We start from the raw sequence: 20,824 nt of genomic DNA, 5'->3' as shown, positions 1-20,824 counted from the left end.
GTCAGTATTTAGTAAAAGAGCTATTAAGAGTTCATTTTCCACACTGAGTTATTAATTTTCAGGATTACGTTTTTGTGAAGCACATGTATTACTCTTCATATTTCTTTATTCACTTTTTATCTTGTGAATTTTTTAATTTTTGAAATTATATTGACTCAATTTCCATGTTGATCTTTAATTTGTTGTAATGATGTAAATTTGTCAAAAATGATATAAATCTCTTTCAAATGAATAAGTTAAAATAAAGTTATCTCCTTTTAAAATTACTAATAACAATCCAGATGATATGCTTATATAATGTCAATATTTAAATACAATATCATTCTTAAAAGAATGATACATGTAAGTGAATGATTTATTTAAGAATAAATAGAGAACATTGCTATGTTGAAAAAGCATGATGTGGAAATCATATATATATATTCAAAATCTTTCAAAAATAACTAAAGGTGCTATGTGTATAACATGCCCAGAGTCCCAGCTCTTGAGAGCTGAGGCAAGATAATTGCCATGAGTTGGAGACCGGCCTGAGCTACATAGAGAGTTCTAGGCAAGCCTGACAGCATAGAAAGACCTCATGTGAAAAAGAAAAAGAAAATAAAAAGAAGAGAGGGAAGGGAGAGAGAGACAGAGACAAAGAGACAGAGAAAAAGAGACTGACTAAAGGCAAAAAGAAGAAGGTTATATAAAATACTTTGAAAAAATAATCCCTGGCTAAAAAGATTAGTAACAGGATTTCCCAGGGTCAGTGACAAAGGGAGCAGCAGTCCGAGCCTGAAGAGGCAGCAGCATCCTCACAGCAGTGTTTTTAAGTTTGTGGTACCCTTTCTGGTGGTTGCAATTCTGGCAGTCTTTTGTAATAATCTTTTCTATCTTTGACCTGTCATGAAAGCACCTCCTTCATAATCTCTTCTCAGTAGTTATTTTTTAAATTTCCATTAGGGTTTAAAGTGTGCAACTTAACTTGGAGTATGATTTCTTTGATAATGAAAAGAAAAAGAAATGCGACATGAGTATGAGGTTAATAGAGCTCTGGGAACATGGTGTGCATCTAGGCTGCATTGGAAAAGGTCATGAATTTGAGATTTTGTGGTAAATGGTGCTGAGTCCTGGTGGGTGGAGCGGGGGATCACATACCCAGTCTCTTTCTTCTTACTGTTTTTTTCCACAAGACACCCAGTGCTTTCTCAGACTTCTGGTTTCCCAAAGCAGTGATTTCTAATCACCTTATCTATCCCATGACTAATAGAAAAAGCTGAATGAATGACATATATTACATAGGTTTTCTCTAGTCTAATGTTTTTTCTGATATGTGCCCTCTATATATCTATTAAATTAATATCATGGGCAAGTTTGAGAGTGTTTATTTTGGAGCTCCCAGAGGTATCTGCTCTCCAAACTCCTGCCTACCTTCTTAGGATTTAAGGCCATTTCCTTCAGTTTTACTTAGACAAATACTTAAGTCGGTTGCCAATAAGTCTAGGATTCTTTTGCTCACTTTAGATGGAACTTGTGACTAGTTAAAGTGCAGCTCTTCAGAATTTTTTATGGGGCCAAATAATACAGATAACACTAGATGCCAGTAGCAAACTCAGTCAGATTCTGGTCATTGCTGCTTCTGAAGTAACATCTGGTGCAAGGTGACTAGACTCCAGCTTTCATGATGTTTTCTGCAGATCCATTAGAGCCACAAATGGACTCCACAGGTGGAGCCAAATGCTGACAGGAAGCCACTGGTTCTGATTGCAGGGAGGAGGAGGGCTGCCACTCTGACAGTCTGGCTGTACTCAGAAAGCCAGGGAAGAGAAGTTGTCCTGGACTGTAGTGGGGCAAAGACGAGCAGTGGGGAAGGGCTCACTGCCTTTGCCAAGCCAAGCCACTCACTTTTCCAGATGGCGCCCAGAAAAATGGGAGAGTCAAGTTTTGCTTTCCTTTGTTTTTGTTTGATTTGCTTTTCTTGCTTTGTTGCTTTCTCTCTTCCTTCCTTCCTTCCTTTCTTCCTTCCTTCCTTCCTTCCTCCCTCCCTCCCTTCCTTCCTTCCTTCCTTCCTCCCTCCCTTCCTTCCTTTCTTCCTTTCTTTCTTTCTCTTTTCTTCCTTCTTTTTCTTTCCTTCCTTCTCTTTCTCTCTATATATCTATCTCTGTCTCAGTCCTTGAGACAAGGTCTCACTATGTAGTTCAGGGTGGCTTTTAACTCATTTATGTTGCCCAGGATGGCCTTGAACTCATGGTGATCCTCCTTCCAAGCTTCCCAAAAACTGGGGTTACAGATGTGCACCAATACACTTGGTTGAGCCAAGAATTTCTTGGTGTTTCATCCCAAATGAGAGCTTTCATTCTCCTTAATCGTAAGGGGATTCAACTGGTCTATTTCTGTAACTTCCCTAAAACTGATTTGGGGCAAAATGCATTCTAAAATTCACAGCCCTCAAATTCTACCTTTTCTTGAGTCATGTTGTTATACTTCTGAAAAAGCTCCAACAAATGATCTGAAAATACAGCACAATTCTCCCCCATCTTCTGTTACCACTTTCACCCTGTCACAATTGACAGGCATTAGCAAACTTTGCACATTCCTTCTGAAAAAATGATCCACATGGGAAAGTTTAGAGGATTTCCCGAGACAAAAGCAATAATTCTGAGCAACTACTCCTTAAACAAACAAACAAAAAAAGAAATACACAATTATATACAAATAAAGTGACACGGGGCACTAGACTGACTAATAACAAATGACATCTGGTGTGAGACTTACTGGACTCCACCTTCATCCGTCCTTTCTGCAGATCCATCAGGGCCATAATTGAGCTTCCAGAGGGTAGTTAAATATTGACAAGAAACGATCACTTCTATTCGTAGAAGGGCTGAAGTCACAAGTGGGCATGCAAGTCGATAGTGATTTTGGAGACTAATTCATTCCTCTCCTTTTGTGTTATCCTAGGAAAGCATTGCACAATTGTCAAAGGCCAAAAGCAAAAGTTGTTTACCACGTTTCAGAAGCCAGATGACTAGGCCAAAGTGCAGGATGGTTAATGGGTGTGTGTGTGTGAATGTGTGTGCTGGCACACTGAGTAGTTGCAAGCAGCTTTGTGGTCTTCTTAGGCTAATCATCACTCAATTTGTACTGTATGGAAAGAGACATGTAGACATTTTATTGTGGTTTTCCTTTCTATGCATTTTTCCTTCTTGGATAAAAGTAAGGGGCACACCCCCATGCAAGCCTTGCTCTGTTACAATGAATATTTTGGGGAATCATATATCTATATAATCCTAATGTCCTTATCTTATCACAAGACCCACAGATTTAGTGGCTGGTCAGACTGCTGGGGATCATCCTTTGCTGAATTTCATTCTCCAAAAGCTTCCTTTTAGCCCAGATATACGGTCTTGGGAAAATTTAAATGAGCTCCTATACAATGTCATACGGTTTATGGTCTGTGATATTCATTGGTTCTTGGTTGATAATGGTCTGATTTGGGAAAGGACAGGCTTGCTATGGACCATGAGAGACAGATTATTCCTCCCTAGTTATGGGGTCTCCCTGTGGCTATTTATGATCCTTCAGCCCTGGGTCCCACACCCTGGGTAATGAACTAACAACATAATTAGAAAGAAATCAAGATATTTTTGCCTTGAGATACGAATAATGATTGCAACACTTCCTTGGATATTAAACAAAAGATGTGGCTTCCAATCATCATGCGGTAGAAGCCTAAAACTTCAAATCCTTGTCCTGACTTTGACATTGAGTGACTGTATGATGTTAGGCAACACCTATTATCTCTTCCATTTTTCTCTAAGAGGAACGCATTGAGTTGACTTTGTTTTTTTAATCTACTTTTTCTGCTTTAACAATGTATCATGAACTATGGCTTAAACAACAGCAAGAAATTTTCTGCAACTTGTAGGAACTAAAAGTCCAGGTCAAAATGTCAGCGAGGTTCCTTCTCTCTGAAGGATGTCTTGTTCTAGTGTTTTATGTGTGGTGTGAATCCATGCATACATCCTCTTGATGTCTCTTCGTGTGTCCAAATTTCTTCTTATTATAAGAACATGTATGAATGTCTGTTTTTCTGTATGGAACACGAAGTACAGAAAGAAATGTAGCCTATCAGGGATGTATTATACAGTTTCCAATATGGCAGACTAGAGCATAATACAAGGAGAAAACAGATGTGTTTCAGTTAGTTCACTATATAGATGAGGGGCATGAAGTACTTTCACGAACACTTTCTTGAAAGCCTGTGGTAGAGACACACTTTGATCAGTCTATGGGAGATAGGGTGCAGCGTCTTTCTTCTGGCATCTTTCAACTTATACTTCTTTAAAGTGCCAGAGATTTTCTGTTGACTTCTCATCCATTCTTTGACTAAAAGATGATCCAGAGGATGGGATGATTGTAAAATACCTGAAGTTCCAGCTCATCAGGTATAGCATGACTTTTCCTCACTTCAGAGAAATTCTTCCTATAAAGAGGAGCTCCTGGCTGTTGGAAACCATCACAGCACTGGGATTGTAAATCCTATGGTGAAGCCAAACCACTTACTATATAATTCTGGCTCCTAATTCTATACAAGGATCTCTGTATACTATGCATGTATACTTTTTGAGGGGGAAGAATAGGAACCAAGTTGACAAAGTCCACTAGGTAAATGACTGCATTTTTGCACCTCGCCTGTATTCTCAGGGTTAGTTATGCAAACCATGTTGTAGCTCGTGTACTAACACTTAATTTATTGCTCAGTTAATGTTCAAATTCCTGTTGACTGCATTTTTGCAATTCTTTTGTATTTTCAGGGTTGGCTATGCAAGCTGTTTTATAGCTCAAGGATCATAATAACTAATTAATTGCTTTGTTACTATTCAAATTCCTGTTGTAGTTCAGAGAACATCTCATGGCCAAGTACTGATGAGGGATTCAGACTCCTGCTTCCTCATAAATTTTTTATCCTTTAAGAGTCTCATAATCTTTGCCTATATTTCAGGAAAAGGCACAGCTATCTCCTCACTGTCCTGATCTTGAGATAACTGACATAGGTGGCCCCTCTATTGGCAACAATCAATAATTAACCTCATGACTCTAGATAGATTCCTAGCTATCTCTTCACAGAAATAAGTCTACAATGTAGGAGGGAGAATATGAAATTTGAGTGGTGTGTAAGTGCTTCTGCCAACAAGCCACTGCTTCTCCCTAGGGCCTTATGTTCCTTTTCTAACCAGCCGTGCTCCTCTGAATAGCACCAGGTAATGACAGGCACTCATATTTCCTGCATGCCTTGGGAGTTCAGGAGGCATCCTCAGGAAGGAGGAGATGCTTTCAGGAGTGAAATTGGAAGGATATCAAAGGAGGAAGGCAACAACATATTTTTAACAAGTCAATCAAGTGTACTCGGCACCCTCACCATGTTAGTCTGTCAAAAGGAGTTGACTCTGAAGCAGAATGGTTGTGGCATGATATGGGCTGCAGGATTGCACAGGTTTGGTCCAGCCCTCAGCTCTTGTTCTTACTACAGCAAGAATTATTTTATTGCTAAAATGGGATCATATACAGACTGATTTAAAAATACTTCAATTATAAGTCATTTAGTATTTTTATAAATATTTTGTTATCCCCATATAAAAAGATTTACATTTTAAAATTTAACATTCAGGTTTTCATAGTATATTCAAAAAGATCTTTGATATCACCACTATCTAAACCTAGACCATTTTTATCACTCCAGAAAGAAACTTTGTACCCAAAAATAGTGGTACAAGTGGGTAAAGTCTCGTGGCCTTTACCCATAGCTCTGTTTGCAGCTCCTAGCAGGCACAGTTATTTTGGTCAATATATTGCTTTTATATTCTGAAATTTTTGTATACATGGAATCTTATACATCTAGGAATGAAAGAGTTACTTCACATGGGAGCACTTTTATAATGATAATCTGTTTCTCCAAGTAGCCATAAAAGTTTTTAAAATGTGTTTTCCATTTCAAAGTAGATCATGAAGGTCTTTTTATCTACCTAACAACTTTAAGTGAATGCATAATGTTTACTTAGCCAGCCATACAGAAGTACGTTTAAAATTCTCATCACAGGGCATTTGATGATTATATGAGTGAGAATTTGGGCGCCTTCTTTGTGTTTTGGAAGTTTATAAAAAAGACTTTCCCAGTTGCATCCAGAATATTCTTCATGCCCATTACTTGGTGCTCTCACCTTGAGATGTGTCCTCGCCTCACTCCTATTCTTGTTTGGAGAACTCCTTGAGAGGAAGGACCAAATATTAAAGTCATATAGATATACACAATACCACTCTGTAAACTCTTAAAAAATAATAAATAAATCAATGAATGTGTGATCAGATGCCAAGAATGAGATACAAGTCTAGAACACTGAGCAAAGATATTGGAAAGCTAACTCATGCTTTGGAAAGGGCACTAGATAAATTTAAGATTTTTTTTCAAAGATGATCAGTGAAGTTGAGATATATTCTAATTTCCAAATGCGTATCTCTAGGACTATGAAATGCTCTAAGAATTTTCAAGTTATGCTGGGGACCCCTGAGTTTCACTTTACCTTAAGTCATCTTCCACTGATGCCTACTTTTTTCTGATGGTGCACATTTTGAGAGGCTCACAGTGCACTGAGATGTGAGTCATACTAGGAGGAACCTGTTATGCAAGAAGTTGCTGGACTAGATTGTGGTATTTTGTTACCTAAGTGTAGAATCCAGAGTGTTCAAATAAAAGATTAGCTAACTTTTATGGGTAACTGTTCAGATAAAACAGGGCAAATTCCAGATGGGTGGAGCATCAGAGTCTCAAGGAAAGCCTAGGGAAAGCTTTAAAAAGGAAGATTATTTTTTATTGTTTTGGATTCTACAAATAGCCTGGCTGTGTGGAATTCACAGGATCATATCCAGTACTGTTCAAGGACAAGTGCATTTCCATGAATCAGGACAGAGAGCTCCTTGGCTCCCAACCTGTTGTCTTCCCATGATGAGACTCCATGGACTGTTTTTGGCATCTCTTGTTACTTGCATGGCATTGGGTGAGTACTTTGAAAATACTGAGATCAGGGAGCACAAGTTTTGAGCAGATGTGTGTGGATGTCATGAGGAAAAGACGTAGTTTTCTTAAGGAGCCCTCAATCTGGCCATAGACTTGAAGCATGCAGGCCAGGCAGTTTGTTCTGTACATAGTAAGATACAGGGAGGAAAAACACTATAAATTTCTAGGGCACACAAGCATTGCAGAAGTGCAGTGAACTAACCTCATGTCTCACAGATACGGATTCAAAGAGCTCAATTTTCATTCTTAGTCCAAATATGATTGTCTCATTTCAAGAGCCTTAGATTTTATGAGTTCTGGGTCCTTAAAAAAGATAGTTAACTTCATTGTGCATGGCTCATCCATTTTTTCCCATTCATCTCTAATGTAAGGTTGTGCATAGTACCTACATCCAGGATTTATAGAATGGTAAAACAGACATAAATTTGCAGCCCTTTGGATGGTCCTTTACCATGCAGTGATCAGGTCTGCAGCATCTGAGTGATTAGATGATGGATAGCTTAAATAAAAGAGACAGGAACAGAAAATATATTCTTGGTTAAGGCTGGTCTATAATAAGGGGCTTTAGCTACATTTGTACCATTTGATTAACACAGAAATTGAAACTCAGAGGGCCATGTACTCTCCAGAGATAATGTGCAAAATCATGCCTCGTCTCACAGGCTCCTGAAATAGGACAACATTCAAATAGTGGCCTTCTGAGCTCCCTGTCATCAGTAGAATTGTATGTTTTTCTCTGGCTATGTAACACTGTGAGAGAGCTGGAATGGATAAAACAGCAGAGAAAAGATCTACAGTTGAAACAAAACTGTTCTGCACTGCTGATTCCCCTGCCTTTCATTTCCATTTTTGGCCTGCGTTCAATTTTATACTGTCCCTCATCTGTAACATGACCATAACCATGCTAACTTGGCAAAGTTTTGTTTGAGAATCAACAAAGGGATTCTTATTTAAGGAATGAGAGTATATCTCTGTCACAAAGTGTCAACTTTTGTTTTCATTCTCCTTTAAATCATTGAAGGCATCCACATTTTCACCCTGTGCCACCTGCCTTCAGCCCACTTCGTGTAGCTGCAGAGTTATCACTGAGCTGACACAGACTACACCTAGACATTCCTACCATAACTTCCTTCACCTCTTTGAAGCACTCTTCACTGCTGCCAGCCCACCCTCCTCTTTGGCCTTGACTGTCCTAACACTGTAACTTTCTCACACCATGCTGATAGGTACTCTCAGGGAAAACTGCAGTAGTTATCTCTGGGCTTTCTTCTCAGATCATTCTCTTCTCTCTCAAAGGACTTCAAGAAGTCACTCACCTTCAGCTGGATTACTGTACCTGCCCCTCACCTACCTCCTTTACCATCTTAGGATATTCTTATTCCATAGCATCTTCTTAGCAAGATTCTCACTGAGTCTGTTTTTAAGCTTATATAACATATAGATCTAGCATCATAAACCTGCTCTTCTTTCTCTGTCATTTTCTTTGAGGAATCCACACCCTGTCAAGAACCAAATCCTCCTTCACAATTCCTTGTGCACACCTCCCCTTTCTTCCTAATATTTTTCTCCTAATTATTAAAGAGGATCTATGTGTGATACAGAAAATTGGGTAGCAAAAGAAATAAAGAACCCTGAAAAGCCACCACCCATGGACATCTCAATGTATTTGCTTCACAGAAAGCACATTTTGATATGATTGGTAATCCTTAGATACAAGGACAAAAAGCATAAGCAAGAGATTTTTCCCTTAGAAAAATGTCCCATTTCTCTCTCCTGTAGTAAGACCTGCTCAGGACACCAGAGGAAGAATGTACAAGTTTATTGTATCCCTAGTTTAGAACTGTTCCTGCTGCTCAGTTGTCCACCAGGTAAAACTCAGGTCTTTCACCTGTCTTTCAAGACTTTTCCTGACACACATCTGCTCATTCCAGGATTATCTTCCACTCACCATGGACTTCATCCAGGGATATTCATGTACTTCTTACTGCTTCCCAGCCAGGCCCTGTATGTTGCTGACTGTGAGGATCTGCACATTTTTACCACCATCTTTTGTACATTCTCATTCTATATTGTGTTATTCACTAATTCTTGGCTATAAATCCCAGGTTCTCAGTAGCAAAGAATGCTTTACTCTTTATTTCAACTCCTATAGCAAATTTCTGATTGTTCTGCAAGGATCCAGTCTTTCTGTCCACTGTTTAGTTTGTCTAAACAGTGCCCCCAAGTTGAGCCTTTTCAAAAAAAGAGACCATCTCTTGTGCATCCTCTCCTCAGCATGCAGTGCAGCATCAGAATTAAAATAGATACAAGGCAAAAACAATGTTCTATTTATTCCCAGTAGCTCTCCATTGTACAGAGACTGATGCCTGAGTGTTTTCCTATTATCTGTTCCAATTTCCTCCTCTGTGCAGCCTTTTGAGTCAGGAAAGGCACTTTTCCTTATCCTCATTTTACTTGAGAAGAAACTGAGTCCTGGTGAGTTTGGGTGAATTATTCAAGCTTGTATGACTAGAAGCTGGAAAAACCCAACTAGAATCAAGTGCTAACCTCAACTTTTTGATGTGCCCACTTTTCCTCTCTGTGCCCAGCTGAGAAACTTTCATCACCACCTGTGGTGGACACCAAGTATGGCAAAGTTCTGGGGATGTATGAAAGCGTGGAAGGATTTGCACAGCCTGTGGCTCAGTTCCTGGGAATCCCTTTTGCCAAGCCTCCTCTTGGATCCCTGAGGTTTGCTCCTCCACAGCCTCCAGAGCCTTGGAACTATGTGAAGAATACCACATCCCACACTCCTATGTAAGTCAGTGGGCTTGGGTTTGGCCTCTTTGGTGGGGTATGTTTGTCTTAGAGAGTTGCAGGAAGGCAGAGCATCCAATGATTGGCTTAAATTTTGCCCTAGAATCCTCTAGAACACTGTTAAAAGTTAATTTCACCACAGTATAGTACTCTTAATCATTAACAAGTAATCATTAACACTTGTTGTATTCCAAACATGATGTAGATTCTGAAGAATATTAGTGAATGACACAGAAGTCCCTTCACTTTCATGGAGTTTGCATGTAGCAGTTAGAGAGAGTTAATAAGTAATATACAAGTTAATAAAAGATTTAGATACACTATTAGATTACATGAAGAGCTCAGGAAATAAGTAGTGGGGAGAGGACCAGGAACAATGACTTCTATTTTCTTATCTTAAACCTTTGCATGTCTGCAAGAGGTAAGGATGAAGGAAGCATGTGGGTATAGGGCATTCTTTGGGTTTAATTTGCAACTTCTCGCTCCCAGATGTTTCTAGATTGCCATGCTCCAGTCACCTTGGTTACATGAGAAAAAAAATTCTATCATGTCTGGTTGGATCCACAACCATCCCCTGAGCACCTCAGACAAAGGCTTTGTGCTGACTCTATCAAGATGTTAGAATGTTTCATATAACGCATGTGAAGATAAGTGTAGAAAATAACACAAATCTCCCTGATCTTGTGGCCTTGACCTGTTCTCTAAACTCTGTTCCTTTCTTATCTGTAAAATGATGATAATAATAGAATTCATGCCTGGGGATGATCTGAGGCTTAAATGAGTTACGTCATGCCAATTTAAATCAGAGGCTGGCACACAGGAATAATTCAATATAGGTTACCCATTTGAACCTATGCTGAATATTAGATACCTCTTATTAGGGAAGCAGACATGTTGATGAATTTTACTGTGCTGGATATTTGAGACTCTTAGACAATCACTTCACTTGGCTCTGGAGGATTGGAGCCCAAAGGACAGAGAAATTCATGCAAGGTCATCAGATGACCTGAGGCAAGAATGAAATGCATTTCTCCAGAGATTGTCTTCATAAATGCTGGCTAAAGTATCTGACACTTGGGAAAATTATGCTAGACTGTGGAAATCTACCAAGAACTAGAACTTGGTTACTTGGTTGGAATCTCGTAATTACTTGGTAATTCAGCAGAGAGGGGAGCTGTCCTAGGAATGCAGGAAATGTGATTTCTCAGGGCCAGTAAGTGCATGGGCAGGTTTATTTCCCAGAATGAGAGATTCTCTAGGGCTCTGAAAGGATATTACTACTTCATTCTCTATATGGACTGAGAAATTTCTGCAAATCCAGGGTTCCCATGAAGGCTTCTAGAAAGTCCTCTACTCAATGTAATTCCTCTATTCCAAGTGATAGAATTTCCATTCATAAGTTTCAGTGTCCTTAGAACAATGTCAGGATGCAGGTGACACTTGGAGTTTTTATTTGGTTGAAATTTGTGTTCATACTTCTTCTCTATCAGGTGTTCTCAAGTTTTATCACTAGCACAAATGGAATCAGACCTTGTGAACACCAGAAAGAATATTGTTGTCACAGTGTCTGAAGACTGTCTGTATCTGAATATTTATGCTCCTGTTGACTCAACAAAAAAAAGTAGGCTGCCGGTAAGACTGGGGACCTCTGGGTAAGACTGATGAGTTCCAGTATCTGGATTGTCCACTAGCTATCGGATGGTGATGAAGGCATCTGGAGCAGAAGCAGCATGAGCCAGGACAGATTCCAGGGCGCAGAAGTTCATCACAGGAAATACAAATTTCACTTTCTTGGTTCTCTAAATTGTCTGAGGCCTCTGGGGGAGAATTACTATCCGGAATGTATTACCTTAGATTTCCAAGTTTCTCACAATAAGAAAAAGACAAAAAAGGTTACATTTCATTACTAGATTAAGCATCTGGTCTCATCCTGACAAGCTTCAATTGTCTAAGAAGCAAGAGTTGAAAAGAACCTTTGAGAAAATTGAACAAACACAAATTTGTTTACATATAAGAAAACTGAGACAGGAAAAGCAGTCACATGGTAAGGAAGGCAAAATAAGGCCTTGAATCTTCTGATTTTCATACCAGTGCTCTCTGGCATGGGCTAGGAAATGAATTACATGGGCTGGGTTTCTACACACATCACCTACGAGACCTTTCACTATGCTGAAAGTATAGTGAGAACTTTCACTATTTTGCAGCACAGGGTGTAGGTAAGCAGCACTAGCACAGTCTCAGAGAAACTTTCTTGTTTTGGGCCAAACCATTTGACATTTTTGTCCTAGCTCTCTAATTTCCTTTGGCACTGCTTGATGTCCAGTGAGTTAGCACTTCCTCCACCACCAAAAAGGGTCAAAGACGAGGCAGGCTGCATGTGCAGACTGCTATGTGAGGAAAGCATAATGGACATTTCTCTAAAAATATCTTCTTAGCATCCCAGGAATTTATAGATGCTTGTGAGCTTTGTGATGTAAGTTGATTCTGTATATTCTTTGTAAAGCATAGGAAATTGGAGGGAAATTTTTTCTCATTCATTCATTTAGTTTTCTCTTTTGTACTCAGTTTTACTTGTAGAGTAGCAAAACCAGAAAGTTGAATCAATACAAATAATAACCAGGTAGGTCCTGTCTTGGGCAGTCTTGCTATCTTGGCTTCATATCTACCTGCTAACTTCTCAGCATACCATTGTTGATCAGCTCTAGGGATCAGCCTCCCCTCACTGATGACAAGTCACCTCTGCCTTGATGAGGCTGACCTCTGAAATCAGAGATCAACAAGAAACAGAGGCTTCAGGAGAAAGAAATCACGAGACCCTCCAGCTTTGAATATAAGTTCGAGTATAGTGCATTCGTTTGATTCATATATAGAGTTGAGCAGCTTCTTAATTTCTCTAAATCTTTTTTCTTGAAATACAGTAACACCTATATGCATTCAATTATGACAGTCTAGTCTTGTTGGAAATCTGAGCATGTCCATAAATAAGCACTGATGAATGCAAGTAAAAATTGAATTTCTATTTGTGGCCATGGGCTGCTGTCAATGGGCACCTCAACAACTGAATTCTGGGGCCATATTGCATGGTGAAGTTCAGTTGCTACCACTTATTAGCTGTGGCATCATGACCAATAGCATTCATCAATTTGGTTCTAACATGTCTCAGTTTTCTTCTCTAGTGTGTGGGAAGAAATTAGTGTTTCCCTCATGAATGAGTTACTTTAAAGTATTTAGAATAGGTATATAAGTATTTATATTAGTGGTTTTATATTTCATTAGAAAGATAACTACACTAGCAATATTATTTTATGCTCTCTCAGGCCTTCCTTAAATGTGAACTCTTGAAATTAAGCAACTAGATTACAATAACTGCGGCATCCTTCTTATTTTACATCCTGATCACAGTCCCTTGCACACAGGAGGCTCTCAGATAATGCTAATTATATCACAGAAAACTTCAGGAGGTGGTAGATGTCATGTGGGCTCAGAAAAATGGGAAAATTTAGTTGTAGAAGAGGCAGAGGGAAGGCATAGAATGAAAGGTCACCATTTAGGGAATCTATGCAACTTGAGAAACCATTCCCACTCACAAATTCAGTTTCCCAAATAGAAACAAAACTATGGTGAAGCTGACTCACAAGTTCTGCCCATGATGTTCATCTGGATGAATAACCGGGCATGAGGATAATGTGTGTTGGGGAGAACCTGACATTCATAGCCTTCTAAGATCCCATGGTGATATGCTCTGTTTGGGAAAACTTGGGAAGAAACAAAAAATAAAGTCTGGGGGAAAAGGAATGGATACCAGGACACACTGAGGGGATGATATCCGAGGACTCACATGAGAAAGTTGAAGAGCAGAAAGGCTTTCATTTGAAAACTTCCTGTGTTCTGTGAACTTTGGACAATAATGGACTTCTTAAGTCAGGATGGCACAAAAGATTAAAAGCAGACATTGTCTGAGTTCCTTCCCAATTCTGCCTCTGTAAGCAGTGTGGATGTGTCTTTGTCCAGGTGATGGTGTGGATCCATGGTGGTGGTCTGATATTTGGTGGGGCATCACCCTATGATGGACTGGCCCTCTCTGCTAGTGAGAATGTGGTGGTGGTGACTATTCAGTACCGTCTGGGAATCTGGGGATTCTTCAGGTAAGATACTGGACTCTTCTTTTCACACATGAGCTTCCGTGTTGGTGTGTTTTCTTTTCACAGCACGAAGTACCGGACATTAGATGATTACCTTAAAGAAAGAAATTTATTTCCTTCTGTCTTAGTTTCTTTTTACTCGTCGCTAGGACAAAATACCTGATGCCCAAATTTGGGGAAGGAAAAGTTTATTTCTTATAGTTTTTGGAGGTTTCAGCCCATACTCAGTTGGCTCCAAGGCAGGGTGGCATGGCAAGGCCCCAGTTTATGGCAGCTGCAAACAGCAAGGCAGAAACCAAGCAAGAGAGAGACACACCTTCTTCTTGCCATTACGTTGTATGCTGGCTCCACCCCTAGTTAGGTGTAGCACTGACACCATCAATCCAAGCACTAGACAATGAGCCAATCACAAATGCACAATACAATCCAAATTCATGAGGCTTGGGGGTCACCAATATAAACCATGACATTCCACCCCTGGCGCCCAGGACTCATACACACTCTTTATACAAAAGACATTTAGTCCATCTCTAAGAGTTGCCAAAGTCCTAATAGTTTCAGCATTGCTGAAATATCCAAGTCCCAAGTCTCCTCCAAGATCTATGACAAACTCTTAACTGCAACTCCCTGTACAAGTGAAACAAGGTTAAACATTTCTGAATGAAAAGGCACAAGACAAACATTACCATTCCAAAAGTTACAAACAGGGGAGTATGAAGCATTGGAAACAATGTAAGTTAAATACCAAGCAGGGCAAACATTAAGTCCTATAGCTTCATGCTCTGCATCTAAAGCAATCTGGTTGCAAGCTCCAAAAGGCTTGGGTGATTCCACCCCGTTGCACTTCCAGGGATTTCAGGTCCTGCAGCTTCTCTCTGAAACCCTCTCTGCTCACTTTTTGCAGCTTTCCTTGGATGATCCATGTTCCTGGCTTTTCCAAACTTCTGGGGTCTCCACTGCAACTTTGGCTTTACCCTTACATTTTTACAAATTGTCCTCTCAGGGTCATACTGCTTAACCTCCTAGACCCTTTGCAGTCAAGGTAGAAGCCATCTTACCCTCAGAATTTGTGTGTTTTCCTTGCACTTAAAATCAACACCATGTGGATGCCACCACGGTTTGCTGCCAGCTGGAGCAGTAGCCAGGCTTTTTTATCTCTTGACTGTAGGGGTCCAGTGCTTGGATCACTGGGCTCTGTTTACCTGATTGTGAGGAAAAGCTTCTCTATGTTGCTGCCATTTTGGAACCTCATGTGGCTGTCACCATTCTGGAGCTTGTGTGGCCTCTGTTGCCATTTTGTAGCATGGTGCTCTGTAACTTTTCCCTCTGAGAAAATTTTTTCACTTTTGAAGTTTTTTTTTTTTTTTTTTTTTAGTTAAAGAAAAGGAAACAAAAAAATACATGGAGATTTTTTATAAAGGGTAGAAATAATGCAAAATTACAGAAAAACAAACGGTAAGAAATTGCTGGTTGCTAAGTTACATATTGTCATCTTAGAAACAGCTGCTCAGGTTACAGAATTAAAGTATTTAGAATGACATTCAAAAAGTGACACTACAAACAGTTCTGCTCAATGATAGAACAAAAGCTCAGTAATATGGTTATCAGTCCTACACATTTGTTTTACATCTCAAAGAGGGTAAGATTAAACATATCAAAACAGAACAAAACAGTTAAAAAAACAATTTAAAGAAATACAGATTTCAAAGCAAGTCCACTGGAGATCTTCACTGTCTATCTAACTGTCTCCAGTTTCTTACAAATAGTTGTCCCCATCTTCACCCAATTTATATACTTATTGCATATTATAGAACTAATCAAATCATTACAGGATGATGAAAGCTTTTTAGGTCTTCAAGATCTAACGTTAGGGAAGACAATAATAACCACCATCGCATCTCTCATTCTCTTTGTGATAGCTGTCCCCATCTCTACATATGCTGAAATTGAACTCAAGAAACCAGTCCAATGTCATTCTAATCAGCGAACAATACTATTGCTAGAATTTATATCATAATGCTACAAAATTAGCCTCGGGTTTCTTAGCGTCTCTTCCTCAGAGTATCTGTTCATTACATCTTGCATTATATAATCTGTTCCCGTAAATAATTTTTAAAAAAAAACAACTCATGTGTGAATTTCTACATATATATCTATCCTCTCTGTATTATAGGGAAAACCAAGTTGTAGCAAGACAGCAAAACAATTTCCTAGAAAAACATGCAATGGATAACACCTATAAGACCACAATATAGATGATCTTCCATAGTTATTATGTTTTCTCTTGTTATTTTCAATAGATTTGTCCACAACACCGGCTTATTATAGTTAAACATAGTATTACCTATTTTTATAAAAACTTAACTTTGAGAGCATTGTAGGATTTGAGAGCTGTTAATAGCTAATACCAGTATGGATATCCTTTACATCTTGTCATCTTCAGAGTAGTTGCCTCTACTTTTAGGGTTGATACTAACAAGCATACCAAATTCAAGTAAAATCAACCAAGGCCAACCCATAGTCTTATGATTCAGATTCAATTAAAATCAGTCATAGTAAGACAATGTAAGTAATACAGGATTTCAGTTTAATAGGAAAGTAAGGATAGTTACCATGGTATAACTGCTATTTTTGGGTCAAGATGTCTGTGCCCTCAAATCTGACATGAGTGGAAAGACCAGAACAAATTAAATTCAAACTAAATATGGTGATAAGACTACTGTGTCTTTTAAATCCTTTAACAATGGTTTAAAACCATTAACAATGACCTCTGCCTTTTTTTATAGTGTTTCAGAGCTGTCTATACTAAAGACTATAGCTTACCATCTCTGCCTCATGTCTGCTACTCCACTTTTCTGCTATAATTTGTCCACCTTATTCCCTCATTCCATTGTCTGCCCCATTCATTGAGGCCTGTTTGCCACTGTTGCTGGAATCCTGGTATCCCTTCCTCTCTTTCTCTGTAATGTCCTTCAGCATTCTCTGTAGGGTTGGATTGGAGGCCACAAACTCCCACAGTTCCTCCTTGTCTTGGAAGCATCTTATTTCTCCATTAATTTTGAGAGAGAGTTTTGATGGGTATATGAGCTTTGGTTGCATATTATTTTCTTTCAGGACTTGGAATATTTCTCCCCACTCCCTTATTGACTTAAGAGTTTGTGTTGATAAGTCTGTTGTTATTTTGATAATTTTCCTGTTGTAGGTAATCTGCATCTTTTCTCTGGCTGCTTTTAATATTCTGCTCTTTTGGTGGATTTCTGGAATCTTGATTATTATATGTCTAGGCGTAGATCTGTTTTGGTTGTAGGTAGCTGGTGTTCTGTACGCGTCTTTTATCTGGATATCATTTCTTTTTGCTATACATGGGAAATTTTGCTTTAATGTATCTGTGAATATTCTTTGTATTTCATTTTTGGTTGCTCCTGCTTCCACACTCACATTCTTTATTCTTAAGTTATATATCTTTTTGTCATCTTCTAGTTTTTGAATTGTTTCTTTCTGGTTCCTTGTTATTTTTAAGAGGCTTTTTCTTTTACGATCATATGCCATAAATCTCTCTTCAAGTTTCAGAAGGTGGTCTTTAGTTTCTGTCAAGGCATTTTTCCAGTGTTCAATGGAGTTTTTAGTTTCCAGGTAATCTCTTTGGACCTGTTTCATGTATTCTAAGTTATGTTTATATTCTTCTTCAGAAGTTTCTCTTTCTTTTCTGATTTCCTCAGTTCTTCCATCTGTGTTCTCTTGGGTGGGGCTTGTCATTTCTTTAATTAATCTCTTTATATCTTGCCTCACTTGGATCAGGAGTACAGCTTTAAATTCATCTATGAGGTCATGAAGGTATTTTTTAATTTCGGCTGATGCTGTGTCGAGTATTGGATGGTTACTGTGCTTGTTCTCTTCAATGTTTACTTTTCCTGGGCTTATTTTCTCATGTTGGGCAGCTGGAGATTTTTTTTATTTTTATCTCTTGTCATGTTTCTGGTTTCTTTCAGACTGGAGTGCCCTGGGGGTCCCTGGCCCTCTCTGTATTGCTTAGGGCCTTTCAGAAGCGTGCTGACTTGAGTTTTGCCATCCTCCCCAATTTGCTGTTATCTGGGGTAGGCTGGGATGCAGGGGTGGTACAGGCTAGCCTCCAGCCTCTGTGCCAGTCAATCCGTAAATTAGGCTGTACTTTCTGGATGTCACTGAGTTGTGACTATTTTGTATCTGCTTATTGGGCCCCAAGCAGAGGCTTGGTTTAGCCCCAGTAGCTCTTGCCAGTTCTCTCTGTACCAGAAGCAGCTGACTAATGTCACTATGGCACAGGTTTCTGCCCAAATCCCAGCTGTTCTCTTCCAGACCTCTCTGTGACAGGAGCACCAGGACAGCAGGTCTGCCCAAATCCAAGATGTCTTCCACTAGTTCTCTGTATGACGCTGAAGCCAGCACGGCATCAGGCTCTGCCCAATTTCAAGATGTCTTCCACCAGACCTCCCTACAGGGGGACTCAGTGATGTCACCGAGCTGTAGGTTCTGCCCAACTTTAAGATGTCTGCCACCAGACTCTCTGTGTTATTGATGTTCCCGTGGTGGTGGGCACTGCCCAGTTCCAAGATGTTCTCTGGCCAACCCCAGCAGCCGCGGGGTCCCCAGTACTCACCAGGGTTCAGTGCAGGTTCTCCTCTTGGGTCTACTGCACACCACGCCGCTCGCCCTCCCTGCGCTCTCGGCACAGCATGGAATGGTCAGAAAACTGCACAGCGTTGGGCTTTGGAACTCCAGAGCCTTTCAAAATCTCCTCTGGTGCAGTGGGGCAGTCCTGGCTGCTTCTCGGGGTCCCAGGTCTCAGTCCACTTTTGAAGGTTTGAGGCTGCAAAGGATAAAGCCCTGTGGGATGCCCCGTGGCCATCATTCTTAACTCTCTGTTTCTTCTCAGCCATCAAAGTCTCAGTTCTATCTTTACAACCCACAGCTTTACTGGAGTTTTCCTCCTGGCTAAACTCATAGCATTTTAAATTATCCTGCTGGGCTAAGCTCTTGATGTGCAATATATATCTGGCTAAAAAGCCCTCATCAATAGCCATGCCACAGCCTCAACATTCCACTACCTTGAAATTTTCTTTGCCAGGTTAATCAGTCCATTGCCCTTAATCTCAGTCTTGGGCAAAGTCTCTGGGCATCAGCAAAATGCAGACAAACTTTCTGGTAAGCCATACACACATCGTGGGGAGCCCAACAACCAATGCAGTCCTTCCCAGCAAAACCTCCCAAGCCTGGTTTTTACCATCAGGCTTTCTACCAACCTTCTGTTCTCCTGATCTCTGACCAGAATCTCCTCTACAGAACAGCTTAAGCTGCTCCAGCTCTGCATCCAGGTGACATGTCTGAATCTTTCCAAACTCTGCCCACAAGCCATTTCCAAAGCCTCTCAAAAAACATGGTCAGGTATAGTCACAGCAAATGATCCCACTCTAGATACCAAATTCTGTCTTCATTACTTTTTACTCATAGCTAAGACAAAGTACCTGATGTCCAAAGTTGGGAAAGGATAGGTTTATTGCTTACAATTTTTTGAAGGTTTCAGTCCTTACTCAGTTGGCTCCAAGGCAGGGTAGCATGGAGAGGCCGCAGTTCATGGCAGCTGCAAACAGCAAGGTAGAAATCAATAAGACAGAGACACACACTTTCTTTCTACCATTACATTGTATGCTAGCTCCACCTCTAGGTAAGTGCAGCATTGACACCATCAATCCAAGCTACACAATGAACCAATCACAAATACACAATGCAAGCACATAAGGCCTGGGGGTCACCAAAATAAACCATGACAGCTTCCAACTTTAGGGGTTTCATTTAATTAGTTTTTGGTGACAGCACTATTGTGACACCAGAGAATATGACACAGGAGCAGATAAGAATATGTCACAAAAGAAGACAAGCAGCCAAGGTGAACACTCAGGGGCAGGCCTGCTGTTTTTAAGTGACTCATTGTCTTTGAAAGTAAGCTGCATCTCATGGGATCTATATTATACTCTTCTGAGGGCCACAACCCCAGTGCTACTAATGCATTAGCATTCAAGGCTTCAGCACAGGAATCCTTGGATTGGCTGGGGAAATTACATGCAAAGCAAACCATAATAGCTGCCCCAGAAAAGACATTCAATCCCAGCTGTAGGTATACCATCTCTCAAACATTCACTCTTAAGGTTCTTAATAATGCATCCAGTTATTGTGTACTGGATCCCAGTGAACTTTTAATTGATCAATCACACCTGTCCATTTGGTTCTGAGATTTTGCATGGGTTGCTTGCTTCTGCCTGAAATTCTGGATCTGCTTGCCAAATTCCTATTCATGATGTAAATCCTTGCCTTTATGTTATTGCCTCTGAAATATTCATTTTCTTTTTACCTGTGGTGTATCCCAGCTTCTACCAAAGTTATGAAAGGAACCTTTTCTTCGCAGTTCTCTTTCTTTGATGGGAGTGAGCACTCAGCTGAGCAATGCAGTTCTGTTCATCTTCTATGGAAGTAGGAAGAAGCAGTCTCAGGAGGGAGTGCATACAATGCTTGCTGAGACAGTCTTTCAACCACACACCCCCCATGCTCCTCTCTCAGGGGCCAATTGTGACTCAGGACCTCCCACACCTAGCTAATCTCAGCACTATCAAACAGATAGACTCTAAAGATCTTCCTCCTGACAATGTACAACCTCCTGGCATCTTTGCTACACAAACTTCTAGGTCACTTTGCAACTCCTGCCCCATCCTCATCGTCTTGTGTCTCCCTCTCCTTTTCCACTAATCCCTGAGCACTTCTGCCCCTCCTTGTTTGTAGAGTGCACCTGTCTTTTACTACC

The 20,824-nt window shown here is 40.0% G+C and overlaps 1 protein-coding gene across 1 annotated transcript in view; it reads left to right on the top strand.

Moving 5' to 3' along the window:
• Positions 1-6,884: 6,884 nt before the first annotated feature.
• Ces1d (carboxylesterase 1D) overlaps positions 6,885-20,824 on the top strand; it is a 37,718-nt gene continuing 23,778 nt past the window's right edge. Inside the window, 4 exon segments of the mRNA NM_001173109.1 lie at positions 6,885-7,034; positions 9,643-9,850; positions 11,341-11,482; positions 13,862-13,995. Of these exon segments, the coding sequence (NP_001166580.1) occupies positions 6,983-7,034; positions 9,643-9,850; positions 11,341-11,482; positions 13,862-13,995 (536 nt within the window). The 5' untranslated portion in view covers positions 6,885-6,982.

This window comes from Cavia porcellus, unplaced genomic scaffold, assembly GCF_034190915.1.
Source record: "Cavia porcellus strain 051 isolate PalLab524CR breed Dunkin Hartley unplaced genomic scaffold, mCavPor4.1 scaffold_4, whole genome shotgun sequence".
NCBI classification, from domain to species: Eukaryota; Metazoa; Chordata; class Mammalia; order Rodentia; family Caviidae; genus Cavia; species Cavia porcellus.
Note: the sequence above shows the minus strand (reverse complement) of the source record. Positions and strands in the feature narration are given on the sequence as shown.